At 34.3% G+C, this 13482-nt stretch overlaps 1 protein-coding gene across 1 annotated transcript; it reads right to left on the bottom strand.

Moving 5' to 3' along the window:
• Positions 1 to 327: 327 nt before the first annotated feature.
• LOC150034140 (uncharacterized) lies at positions 328 to 702 on the bottom strand. The gene has a single exon (XM_090317248.1). The coding sequence runs from the start codon at positions 700 to 702 to the stop codon at positions 328 to 330; it is 375 nt and encodes a 124-aa protein (XP_090173374.1).
• Between the last annotated feature and the right edge of the window lie 12780 nt (positions 703 to 13482).

Genomic DNA, 13482 nt, shown 5'->3' with positions numbered 1-13482 from the left:
ATTATCTAGGTTGAATCATAATTCTCCACTAAAAATGTTTCCAAAACAAGTAAATCATATTTACCTTGCTTAGCCTTTTTCTTTTTCGCTAAGTATTTGGGACAATTCTTCTTCCATGTCCTTCCTGGTTGTAATGGAAACAGATTCCTTTGGCATTCTTCTGGGCAACATCTGGTGGGTTAGCTTTCCCCTTTCCACCTTTCTTCTTCTTCCACTTTTTAGTGTTAGAAGAAGAAGACACAAACTTTGTTCCAGAGGTTGAACCTTTGTGAAACTTTTTAGAAGATGAAGCAAAATTTGCTTCATCCTTCTATCCCTTGGTTTTCATCAAGGCTTGGAAGGTCTACAGCTCTTGAGCAAGGTGGCCAGGTTGTAGTCAATCTTGTTCATAACAGCATTGCTACGAAACTGTAGAAAACTTTCCCGTAAAGATTCCAGAATGAAGCTAACCTGACTGACTTTATCGATGATGGACTTATTCATCTCCGCCATGTTGAATTTGACCATCATGTTGAGATCATGCTCTTGAACAGATGCTCCTCCTTGCATACGGACATTGAAGATGTGTTTGAGAGCGTCGTGCTTGAGCTGTGTGGACGGTTCTCCGAACATTCCCTTCAGAGACTCCATAATCTCACGAGTTGTAAGTATGAGCTCATGCTTTTTGGCCAAGACTTCGGAAAGGTTTTCCAAGATATACATCCGGGCCTTCTCGTTTGCCCGTGTCTATTGTTCGTATGCTTCTCGAATATTTCAAGTAGCATTGAGAGTTGAAATGGGAGGACAGTTGCTTGTTGCTATTGTGATTCGAGCTGGGAGTGTATTGTATAAAATAAATTGGAGAAATAAGTTCTAAGTATAAATGATGCGTTGATGCTTTGATGCATTTATGTATTTGTAACGCGTTAGTGCATTAAAGATGTGCAACAGAACGCACGATACTCCTATTGACGTTCAAGTTTTCCTAAATTAGACCCAAGTATAAATCCAATTTAGGTTCTTGGTAAGTCCAATGTCGAACTCAGGGATTCAGTTAAGCTAACGCAGACCTTGCGTTGTAGTTATTGTAGGGGTTTCCTAATTTTATGAGAGAAATGTGTTATTTACACTAAGGTGTTGTACCTGTGCAAGAATATACAAAAGAGTTGAGTAGTGAGTGATGGATCATGCGAAAATGGATTTTAATGTAAGTGGTATGCGTTGATCTAAGATGAATGTACATGAACCAGAATGTGATGTGAATGAGGTGGCTTGCTTACCTTTGTTTATGCATTAGACTCTTATTCGCTACTTCTCAATGCAAATAACATACAAAACCTATCTCTAGGATGCATGCGTCGAACACAGAATGCAATAAATACCAGTAAGTCTATCTTTAGATGTACTAGGCGTTCTACTTGATGCTGGCTTATTTACTCTTTCAAATAATCTAAGCTAAGGATGCTTTTACCAATTGATCAAGTTAGCTTAGGCGTTTGAAATGAAGTTTTGCATAAAGTATGGATGCATTTAACATAAACAAGAAATAAACTATTGAAAAGTGTGATGGATCAAATATACGAGTTTATAAAGAAGCAAATTGTCTTTATAAAAGCAATATTTAATCAAATGAAATGAAAGCGATAAATGAGATGAAAGGAACTAAGTTAAGCCGCAGAGTACAATCTGTTGTATCTCTTTGGCTCAATTATAGTTGTGTACAATCACTTGTATAAGAATTGGACGAAGTGTCTTTCTCAAGCTCGGCTTCCTCCATTCCTTGACTGGCGGTGATGGTGGCTCTCTTCCCTTCTGATCTTCTTGGCACCACAACACAGCTTCTAAAGATCTACAACTATGACTACGCTAATACAAAGAGTGAGAACTTGAAAATTTTTTGGACATGTATGTTTGAACTCTTGAGGACTTTATCTATTTATAGGCGTTGGTCATCTCCAGCTTGGTGATGGGCAACATTAAAGTCCATGTCCTGACCAGCCGCCTGACACTCAGAAACTTTTCAGATGCTGCCTGCTGCAGGTGCCCATACTTGCAAGTGGTGATTTGACACAAACAGCCTATATCAATGAATCTTCTCTGCATTGAATTCCCTCTGACGCATGGCCCATGCGTTAGAACTTTTACCTGTGACACTTCTTACTCATGTGTTAGCTTCTTATTGAAATCCTGCAATATAACGTGTTAGTGCCACAGTATTTTAGTAATAAACATTCTTTTGCATGAGTTTGCTAATGTTTGAGTAATTCCATGCGTTTCTTCTAAAAACGAGGAGAATTTATCATTAAAAACCTTACTTGTTCCAACTTAAGAGTAAAAATAACTTGTATTTCTACAAGTTATCAATAGTCCTCCATAAGGACAAAAAGTAGGTCATCGATGATAAAGATTGTGTTGATCGTGTTTTTCTATGAAGTGTAATTTTTGCCCATTAATTTATCAGCGGTAAGTAAATTTAGGGTTACAGAAGTCATATTCAAATACGTTTGCTGAAACCTTACAAATTATTTATAATTGGTATAAATTGCATTAAACCATCAAGACAACCAATTAATTTTTAGTAAAATAATCTAATGTATCGTAAATGAAATGATGTTTCAGTGAGGCAGGACAAAAGTCACCATAGGATGATCAGAAGCCCCTTCACTAAAATGAGACAATCTCAACTAATAAAAATAACAACTCCTTGTTACTATCACTATTAGTTACAATTGTTCAGTCCAAAAATTTATTAAACTTGCTTAACAATTCTTATAAGCGAAATGCCTCATTTTAAGCCCTAAAGTTCCATTCTAATGAGCCAACCGTAGAGAAAAACTAATTGGGACATGAAACTAAAGTAACCCTATCCGCTGCTGGACTTTTAATAAAGAGTCATGCAAAATTGCCATCGTATAGGGGGACACTCAAGGTGCCACGAGGCCATGCACGAAATTTTACTTCAAACTAATGAGAGTGACCGAGGGATATGTTGTCACAAGTCCCTCTCTCACTTACTATAAACACTTTCTCCATTCACCCTGATATTTACCTATACAAATACCATCCGTAGGGGGACACTCAAGGTGCCTTGAGGCTGAGTATAGATCTCATGGTGTGAACTTTTAGGGAGAAACATGAAGAAGAAAAATGAAGTATCATATACCTCCATTTTCCCCTCACTAAGTATTTTACCTAGGGTTAATTAACTAAGAAAATCTGACTACTGATTTTAACTAAGTGATTATTTAATTTGCCCAAAAACAATACTTGCCTTTGGATAGTTAGTTTTGATTAGGATCTGTTAAACTCTTTAACAAACTTTAATCAAACTTGCGTGCTTGTAAAAAATCTATCTAACTCACCTTTCTAGGTAAGTTCCCAGATAGGGGTGTTCGTTTTCGTCAACTTAAATACCCCAACCTAGACAGAACTAGTTTTAGACAAAAGATCTCTTATAGATATATTTGTTACAAAGTTAATATTTTATTAAGAATCAATTTAATCCTATTAAACCGATTAAAAGATTAAACTTAATTTCTAATCTTATTAGAAAAGTGATCTTAGGTCTATGTGAATCATATTTTAAAACAATTTTAAAAGATGATTTTAACCTAAGGTTTGCATGAAATTTTGAATTATTGATTTTAATTCCTAAATTCATTTAATTATAACGATTATAAAAAAAATGAAACAAAATTAAAACCAATCAATTGCATCGAATGGCATACTAGTAAATCATAAATATCATAAATATTTGCATGAACTTTTCTACTAACTTTTCCCACGTTGTTATCTCACCAGGTTCTAAGGAACTTGCCCATTACTTGGCATCATCGTGGAGGGAGTAGGGGATAAGGACAGTCTGATGGCCTTCGGTGTGATTCCAGGAATCACAAATAAGTTTTATGTTTCCAGGAAATGTTTGATATGGGCATGTGGATCTTCGCCGCAGGCGCCTCTAAATTGAACTGCTGTTTGAAGAATCTGGAGCATCACCAACTTCATCTCAAATCTCGTCCCATCAGGCGTTGGATATATGATCCCAGGTGAAAATTTATACAACATAGATGACACATACTCTTGCATTAGACGCATGTTGTTATTTGCCATTAGGATATGGTTTTGGGCAGCATTGGCTAATTGCTGAGCTAAGTTCTAGTTTATCTGGTTGCTCGAGCATTCCTAAAACAGTTCCTTATCATACTTTCATCATCCTGATGCGCTGGCTTCACCTCTCATTATGCCAACATATAAGTGTCATAAGGTTGGCATTTGAAAAATACAGGTTTATTCCTTCTCTAAAAAAAATATATATGTTATCTCTTCCCAATACATTTTCATCTTTCTAAACCAGTAGCGTGTTAGACACTATTCTTGTAAAAGAAAAGACTTTGAAAAAAAATGCAAGTCTTTATTCTCAGGACCACCTATGCATTGATTCAGGTGACCCACCTTCGTTTTGGCTTGCCCCCATGGGTGTCATGCGAGCATTCAACTACGAGCGAATGCCTTTCACAACTGAACTCATATCTAAGCATTTATGCATTTCAAGATGACTGAGTTTTTCTTAAGCTTAGATAGTAGAGTTGGTCTTGGATACTTAACTTCGTTTTGGCTTGCCCCCACGGGTGTCATACGAGCATCCAACTACGGCTAAATGTCGTTCCCAATCTTAACTCTTATTAATTGAAGTTTTCTTTTATATTGCATGGACGAAGGAGTTTACTTATTATGTCCAAAAACTTTTTTTTTTTGGTGATCAAATTTAAAATTTTTATACACAATTGGACGCATCAACTTGGACCTCCCTCATCCCAAATTTTGGAGATCAGCTAGGTCCTTATTGCTGAAAGAGAACTATAAAAACGCCTTAAAATTTTCAAAAGGAGGTTTGAGTTGGGGCTTGCACATGTTAGAGATAAAACATATGTTTTATTTTTTATTGAAAAGTTCCAAACTTGATATTTCTAATGCCTAACTTCAGACTTATAGGTTTTACATTGTTAATATCATCGAGGTATCAACTCAAAGCAAAAGACAAGAAAATAATTAAGGAATCAAGAAAGGCATCTAGCAGGACAAACATAAGGATAAGAATTGATAAACGTTTCATTCAGTAATATAGAGAAGAATGCATTGGAATCCAAAAAGAAAAAGAAAACTAACACTTATAAAAGAGTAAGTAAAACAAAAAAATACAAGCTAACACCTCCAAATATTTATTGCGCTTGCGTATCATCCCTGTGTTCATGTGTAGGGTCTTCATCCATGAATCGAGGAGAGAGAAGGGGGAAAGTCCTTTCATCTTCTAACGCATGATGATACGTCGACCTAGCTCTAACACATCTACTTGAGGTTTCAAAGGGTTGGTTCAACAAACATTCAAAAACATGCAAGATAAGAAAATAATTTTCATAAAAATTATAAACAAGAACGAAAGAAAAGATCAAATCAAACGCATAATATATATATAGAAAGCAAAAGAGTAAAGTAGTAGAGGAGAAACGTCCTTGGAGTATGTGTCCGGTTTAACGCAGGGATGTTTCAGCGCGAGCTTCAGATAGCTTCATGTAGCTCGATGGATGACTTTTGGCATTCCATGTTTCCTTCAACGTAAGCCTTTAGTTGCTGCCCATATTTGTACCATACTATCGCGTGAGCTCCATGGCTCCATGGAAAAATTGTCTTAATGATGAATGGACCTGACCATTCGATTTCAGTTTGCCTGGGAACAGTTACAAACATGAGTTAAACAATAAGAACTTTTGACTAGTAAAGAGATCTTTCTTACTAAGGTGTTGGTCATGCCAATGCTTAGTCTTTTCCTTGTACATCTTTGTGTTCTCATATGCGTTGAGCTGCCACTCATCAAGTTCGTTGAGTTGCAACTTACGATGTTCTCCCGCAACTTCTAAATTCAGGTTCAACTTTTTTGCTGCCCAAGACGCTCTGTGCTCCAAGTCCAAACGTAAGTGACATTCTTTTCCAAACACCAAAGAGTAAGTGACATTATTTTCCAAACACTAAAGAGTAAGTGACATTATTTTCCAAACACTAAAGAGTAAGTGACATACCTATAGGCGTCATGTAGGCAGTTCTGTATGCCCATAGAGCCTCATCAAGCTTTTATGCCCAGTCTTTCCTAGATGCATTGACAACCTTTTCCAGTATAGACTTTATTTCTCTGTTGGATATTTCAGCTTACCCATTGGTTTGTGGATCGTATGCGGTAGCTATCTTGTACCTCACATTATATTTGGCAAGTAACTTATAAATTATACAGTTAAGAAAATGCGTACTTTCATCACTTATCAGTGCCCTAGGCGTCCCAAATTGCATGAAAATGTTTCTGGTCAGGAATTTTGAAACGGTTGCCGCATCATTTTTAACACATGTTACTGCCTCAACTCATTTGGATACATAATCAACTGTTAATAAGATGTATTGTTGTCCATAAGACTGAGGGAAGGCCCCATGAAATCAATGCCCCAAACATCAACCAACTCAACTTCCAATATATTGTTTAGTGTCATTGCATCCCTTGAAGAGATATTGCCTGTGTGTTGGCAGGGATTGCATTTCAGAACAAGCTCCCTTGCATCTTTAAAGAGGGCGGGCCAGAAATGCCCACATTGAAGGACTTTGGAAAAAGTCCTTTGTCCTCCGAAATGACCCCCGTAAGAAGAATCATGACATGCAGCTAGGATGCATTACGTTTCAACTTCGGGGACTCATTGACGCATGATGGAGTCTGGACCTTGCTTGTATAGAAACTGTTCATCCCAAAAATAAAATTTACTATCATGTATAAGCTGTTTTTTCTGTTGTGCATTGAAGTGCTTAGGAAATTATTTTCTAGTTAAGTAATTAACTATGTCTGCGTACCAGGGTTCCTTGTCTTCAACTCTAAGTAATCTTTCATCAGGGAACGCATCTCCAATTTTAGCTTGTCCCAGTTGTATCCTTTTTTTTTTTTTCCACTCTTGACAGGTGGTCACCCACTTGGTTTTCAATACACTTTCTGTCTTTATTTCCACATCAAACTCTTGTAATAGCAACACCCGGTGAATCAGCCCGGGCTTCGCGTCCTTCCTGTCCATTAGAAACTTAATAGCGGAGTGGTCTGTATAGATTGTTTCTGACGTACCTACCAGATAAGCTCTAATTTTTCAATGCCAAACACTATCATTAACATTTTCTTTTCATTGGTCGTGTAGTGTTCCTGGGACTCATTCAATGTTTTCGATGCGTAGGAAATGGGATGTATTAAATTTCCCTTTTTTTGACCCAACATGGCTCCGACTGCCACATCACTTGCGTCGCACATAAGAATAAAGGGTTACGGCCAGTCGAGGGCTATTAGTATCAGAGTCGTTGTTAATGCATACTTTAAGGTTTCAAATGCGTTGTGACAGTCTTCATTGAATATGTAGGGTCTGTTTAACTCTAGCAATGCGTTCAATGGTCGCGTAATCTAGAAAATCCGTTCACAAACCTTCGATAAAAGCCTGAGTGGCCTAAGAAAATTCTCAAGGCTTTGACATTAGCAGGCGGGCGCAATTTTGCTATAACATCAATTTTTGCTTCATCTACCTAGAACAACACCTTCAGTTACCATAAAGTGACATTTTTTTTCCAATTCAGCATAAGATTCTTTTCCTCGCATCGTGCGAGAATAACCTCTAAGTTGTTTAAGCAGGATTGATATGAATCCTAAAAAATTGAGAATCATCCATAAAGGCTTCAATAGATTGTTCAAGGAAGTTAGAGAAAATTTCCATCATGCACCTTCGGAAAGTTTCCAGTGCGTTGCAAGCCCAAAGGGCATACGTCTGAATGCAAATGTCCCAAAGGGGCATGTGAAAGTTATTTTCTCTTGGTCTTCTGGAGTGATGAGGATTTGGTTATAACCCGAGTATCCATTTAAGAAGCAATAAAACTCTTTACCAGCCAGTCGATCGAGCAGTTGGCTGGTTATATCCAGTGGACACAAATATACCTGTAGTGTGAAGAGTATAGCTGTTGATCTTTACTAGCAGTTAATGGAGGTTAAATAATCTAATCAAAGGTGTTTAATTAATTATTTGAGAAGAAATAAATATTTGAATATGATTCACATATTAATTATGTGAATTAGATAATAATCGAATTTAATAAATGGGATTTATATTAAATACCATTGATGAGAGAATTGAAACTATAGTTTATATTGTATATGATAGAATATTAAGTCATAGGTTATATGTTATATATGATATAACACACACATATATATTAAAATTAATTGATTAATTTAACTTTCAATTTTAGGGAGGGAAGTAACTTCCTTCCCCTAATCTCTCTCAACTCACTACATGTGAGGGTCGTTGGTTTTTTAGTAGTGGGTTGTGTCTTCTTCTACATCTTCAAAAAGAAAAAAAATCTCAATGTGTGAGAGACAGATTTTTTTTTTTCAAAGCTCAATCTTGCCTCTCAATCTCCCCCTCTTTTCCAATTTTCCCAAGAGCCCAAAACTCCTTCGATTCTCATCCCAGGGAATACAAAAGTAATTTTTGTGGTGGTGGCCATTTGGAGATCAAATTGAATTGTGATCAATCTGCCAGAGAAGCATTCCACGTGTGGAAGATTGTTCTTCAAAGGTAAGGATTTCATGAAACCCTATTTTCTTCTTCTTCTATCTTTTTTTTAATAGAATGTTGTAAATTAACTTTTGTATGCATAAATATTCTATAATTTGCATTCTGTGAAATAAATGAAATCAAGACAGATCCACATTTCCACTCAGAGCCTTCATAGATTTCTTCAGTTTTTTGGAAATATTGATTTTGTAAAAATACTTTCCTTTTCTGGATTTTCCTTTCAATAGTATTTTGTGTCGATCTCTTTCCTTTTCTGTGTGTGACTGCTTTGAAAGTTAGAGTTGCTCATCTGTACATCCGCTATGCATATTTAAAGGGCATTCTAGTCCTTTGTCTAGGTTGACCGATTTTGTTAAAAGCAATATTGTATTCTATTGTGGTGTATGTTCGGCCGCAATTGGATTTGCGATTGTGGGAAGAAGAGAGAGTTTCATTATTTGGAGATGTACTCCAAGTTACTCATTGCATACATATTGTGATTCATCTAAAAAGGGATTCTAAGGATTAGGGGGAGCCTAAGCTATTTGAAGAAAGAAGTTTTGTTCTAAGTAGAAAAGATAAAGTTCGAGTGAGAAGGAATCTCACGACTTGAGGGGAGCTCGAGTCTACAGAAAAGGAGTCTCGATCTTAGGGGAGCCTAAGACATTCTTCACTAATATCACAATTTAGGGAGAGCCCGAGTCACCATGAGAGGGAGTCTCAAACCTAAGGGGATTATAGGTAACGGTTGAGTGATTGAATTGTTTAGGAGTCAATTTAATTGTTTAACTATTACAGATAAGTATTGTGTTGTAATTGCTTATTATTGAATTTCGTGAACTTATTTTTCCTTGGGCACACTATCCTCTAGATGTATGCTAGAATACCCTTGTTGATGATCATTTACTTCGACAACACCTAGGGTTCCTCGAACAATGTAATATCTCATACCAGGTAAATCGTTAACCCTGGATTTCACCGATCTGGGTTAGCAATATCTGGTATTTTTTTTATATGCACTTTATTTCTAGTAATTATTTTATGGAATGTTGTAACGTTGTTTATAACATTGTTAATGTATAGAAATACACCTTCATACATTTTTCAAACACTATATATTTTTTTTAAAAAAAAAAAATCTCACATCCCCATTCCATAAAATATTTTTAAAAAAAAAACTTTACAAACATTTTCAAATTTAATCGATGGTTTTGAGGCGTGGGACCTCTATTATATGGTAAAAAAAAAAGTTAGATTTAGGTGGTTGTATTTTAGTAGAATTTGTTAGATTTGTTGTGACAAGAATACCGCTAAGATTATGATATTTTTATCAACTATTTCAATCCCTATAAAAAAGGAGAAGTAACAAACAAAATCTTATCAAATATAAAATAACAACATATACAAATTTTTTAATTAAACTAAATAAATTTAAATACAACAATCCCCACTTACTGCAATTTCAAATTCAAAATTACTAATTTTCTCCCTCTTATCTTGAAGCTCAAAGATGTATATATTCATGTTATATATATGCGTCGGTAAAATGAACCTAGCGCTACTGAGTATATACAAACTTCCTATTGGACATATGATGTGCATGAAAGAGTAACCTAACATGCAACGGAACAAATCAGAATCAATAAGCACTCTAACTACACTTAATTTAAGTTTTAAACGTGCTATTCAAGTGAAATTCAAAAACGGTTTGAAGCAAACATTACCTTTGAAGACTTAATCCACAAATTCAGCAGAATTACTTCAAGACTGAGCTTGAAACTTCAACAAGACCACCATCAAGATCTTCTCCATAACGCTCAAGAAGGAATATGTGGTGGAAACACTCAAACTAAGCATGAACTTTAGGTTGTTTGAGAAGGGTTTTCAACTCTTCAGCTTAACAATAAGAAAATCTCAGCTTCTCTCCTCAAATCCATACATGAAGATGCATTTTATAGACTGATTTCATGCAAACATATAGGGTTGCATGGAGGGCAGCTCATTCTTAGAATTAATTTGGTGGAATTTGATGATATATCATTAAGAGATGGTGGATTTTTCCAAGTTGGAAAAATCCACTTCTCTTTGATTTTTAATCAATTTCTTATAAATTGATTTTGATTTTAAATAAAATTTTTTTATTTAAAATCATTTTTACAAATTAATTTATATAAAACTAATTTTATTTTCTTTTATTTAAACCTTTTAATTAAAATAGTATTAATTTAATATCTTAATATTAAATCAATAAAACACTAATTCCACCAATATGATTCAATTTTATATTTAAATCATAATTTAAATATTAATTGATTCTCCAATTTTGTTTAATTTCAACTAAATTAAGCGGTTTTAATTAATTGTATCAAATACAATAAATTGAAAACCCTAATAATTGAATTTAAATATTTCAATTTCATCACCCTAATTTCCAAATTCATGCGATTAATACTCAATTTTCTATTCTAATTTATGAGCCAGTAGAGAGACTAATGGACCTACGGATCATGAGCTCCAACAATTTGTAATTAATCAGTTAAACTCTTTAAATCAAATTAATTACTATTCGTTAACTATCAAGGCACAACACTATAGCTCAATAGTTGCACTCCTCATTTTAGATATATTTTTGTCCATTTCAACCATTATCAGTAAGTTGATCATTCATAGGTCGTTTGTATTTACAACCGAGTCAAAATTACCATTTTACCCCAACAAATACATCTTGCACTTTAAGCTCCCACTGACCCTCTATTGAACAACTTATTTGTAATACAATTTATAAATCATATCCCTCTCTACCAAAAGAGGCCAGGACCCTGTTGTTCAAGACTAGGCATCAACACTTAAGAGAATAACATATCTGCTAACCTTAAGTCGGGTAGGAGTTAACTCCATCTTGCTAAGCTTTGTCCCAAACTATCTACCTAGTCTTATCTCCAAAATGGAAGGCTTATTGAGCAGTGTTGTTGGACTACTCTCATCTATGCATATCAAAGGATGGTTCCGAAATAAACAAGAGTTCATAGTTAGCTCAGGATTTAGACTGTGTTAACCTAGGTCATTTAATTTGAAATGGTCAGTTTTAATAGTAAACGGTCGTTATAAAGAAAAGTGACTATTTCGAGGTCCGGTCTTATGCAAACTCATTGCATAGGATGCCTCTACTCACATATCTCTACATGAATGATTTGTGGATCACATTATTTGTATCACTATACGAAATGGGCCACATCCAATAGTGTTACCAGGATGAAATACCCAACTTCATCCATATACTTATAGACTATTTAGGATATATACTATAACTTGATCCTATCTATGTCACCACATAAAGCTAAAGTATTCATAGTATAGCCATGGATTTTCATAATAGAATGCAATATCAATGACTTTATTGAATAAAATACTCAATATTAATATTTTATTGATAAATAGAATGTTTTAATACAAAATTTACAAACTGCGAGTTCTATGACATTTCCAACAATGTATAGGAGCAGAAACAAGTATTTACATAAATTCATCTAGATCCAAGTACAACTAACAAAAAAAAAAAAAAAACCTATTACCAATAGGTAAATAAATAGTAGAAAATTGGCAATCCCCCTGATTATCCCCAATCTCACAAATAACTTAGAACTGACCAAGGGACAAATATATATCTAGAAAAACTTGTGTTATAGATGCCATGAAGTTTATATGCATAAATACAACGAGTTACATTATAAATAGCATGGAGTATATCAATAAACTTACAATAATATTCAATAAAAGTAAGATTACAATGGTATATACAAACAACTTATATGACTTATATAGGGTTACAATGGTATATACATATAAGATTTTTAGTACTGGTTTCATGCAAAAATTAAAATTAACCAACCTCAATGGCTTCGTAGAAAATGTTTATCTATTAGAAATCCAAAACTCACGTTATTCTCCAATCTCAAACCCTAAAAGAAAAACTCATCAAACCCTTTAATTTGCTTCCAATACCTCGATTGCAATTGGAATGTAGAACTTCTACTCGAGTTTGCTAATAATTTGCACATAAGAGATGATGAACAGTGCACAACGTCATGCCTGAAAATCTACAAAGTTCTTTTTGCTTTGGTCTAGGTAGAAGGCACAATTGGGGTAGGATCGAAGATAAGTAGTGAAGGAAACTTTACCAACAGTTACTATACTTCTCTCCCTCTCATTCCTTCACCATAATGTCCTGCCTTTGTTTATGTTTTTATTGTCGTCAATGAAAGAATCTGTTGGTATAGTAAGGAGATGAACATATTATAAATATAAAATTTAAAATGAGAAATCTCAACTCTAAATATAGATAATATAAATAATAATATATTTATAAATATTTGTAATATTCCATTGGTTTTGAGTTAAGAGAATATATATTATTCATATCTTCTTGAAAATCTCTTACTTCTAATTGAAAAATTGTAGATATGTTGTTATGGTATATCTGTAACTAACTAGATAAACAGAGGTATAACTGAAAAAAGAAATCTCCATTCTCCCCTCCTAAAATTTGCTATGCATTTTTACAATATTATTGACAATTTAGACCTATCTCAATATTGGATATTTTAAATTGACATTTCTTATAATTTCCTTTTTCAAAATGGGAGGAAGGTCAAAATATGTTCCTCTTTGTATTTTGAAAGCATGAGAATATTAAAATAACAAATTTTTTTTTTCTTTTTTTTTTTTTTAATTTTTAAGAGACATTATTGATTAAGAAAATCTCAAGATTTGTGTACCCATTGTGCTGTGTACCCATTGTGCTGTGTTTCCACTTTACATTTTAAACACTTTACTGAGTTGATCTTTAAATTTGGAAATTAAATGTAGAAAAAGGGGGAAAAGATTT

This window comes from Benincasa hispida, chromosome 9 (genome assembly GCF_027475165.1).
Source record: "Benincasa hispida cultivar pf3 chromosome 9, pf3_genome.v1.1, whole genome shotgun sequence".
Classification (NCBI taxonomy): Eukaryota; Viridiplantae; Streptophyta; class Magnoliopsida; order Cucurbitales; family Cucurbitaceae; genus Benincasa; species Benincasa hispida.
This window is presented reverse-complemented; position numbering and strand designations above follow the sequence as displayed.

Coding starts and splice junctions, on each gene's coding strand:
- LOC150034140 (XM_090317248.1), bottom strand. CDS start 702: ATGTATATCTTGGAAAACCTTTCCGAAGTCTTGGCCAAAAAGCATGAG.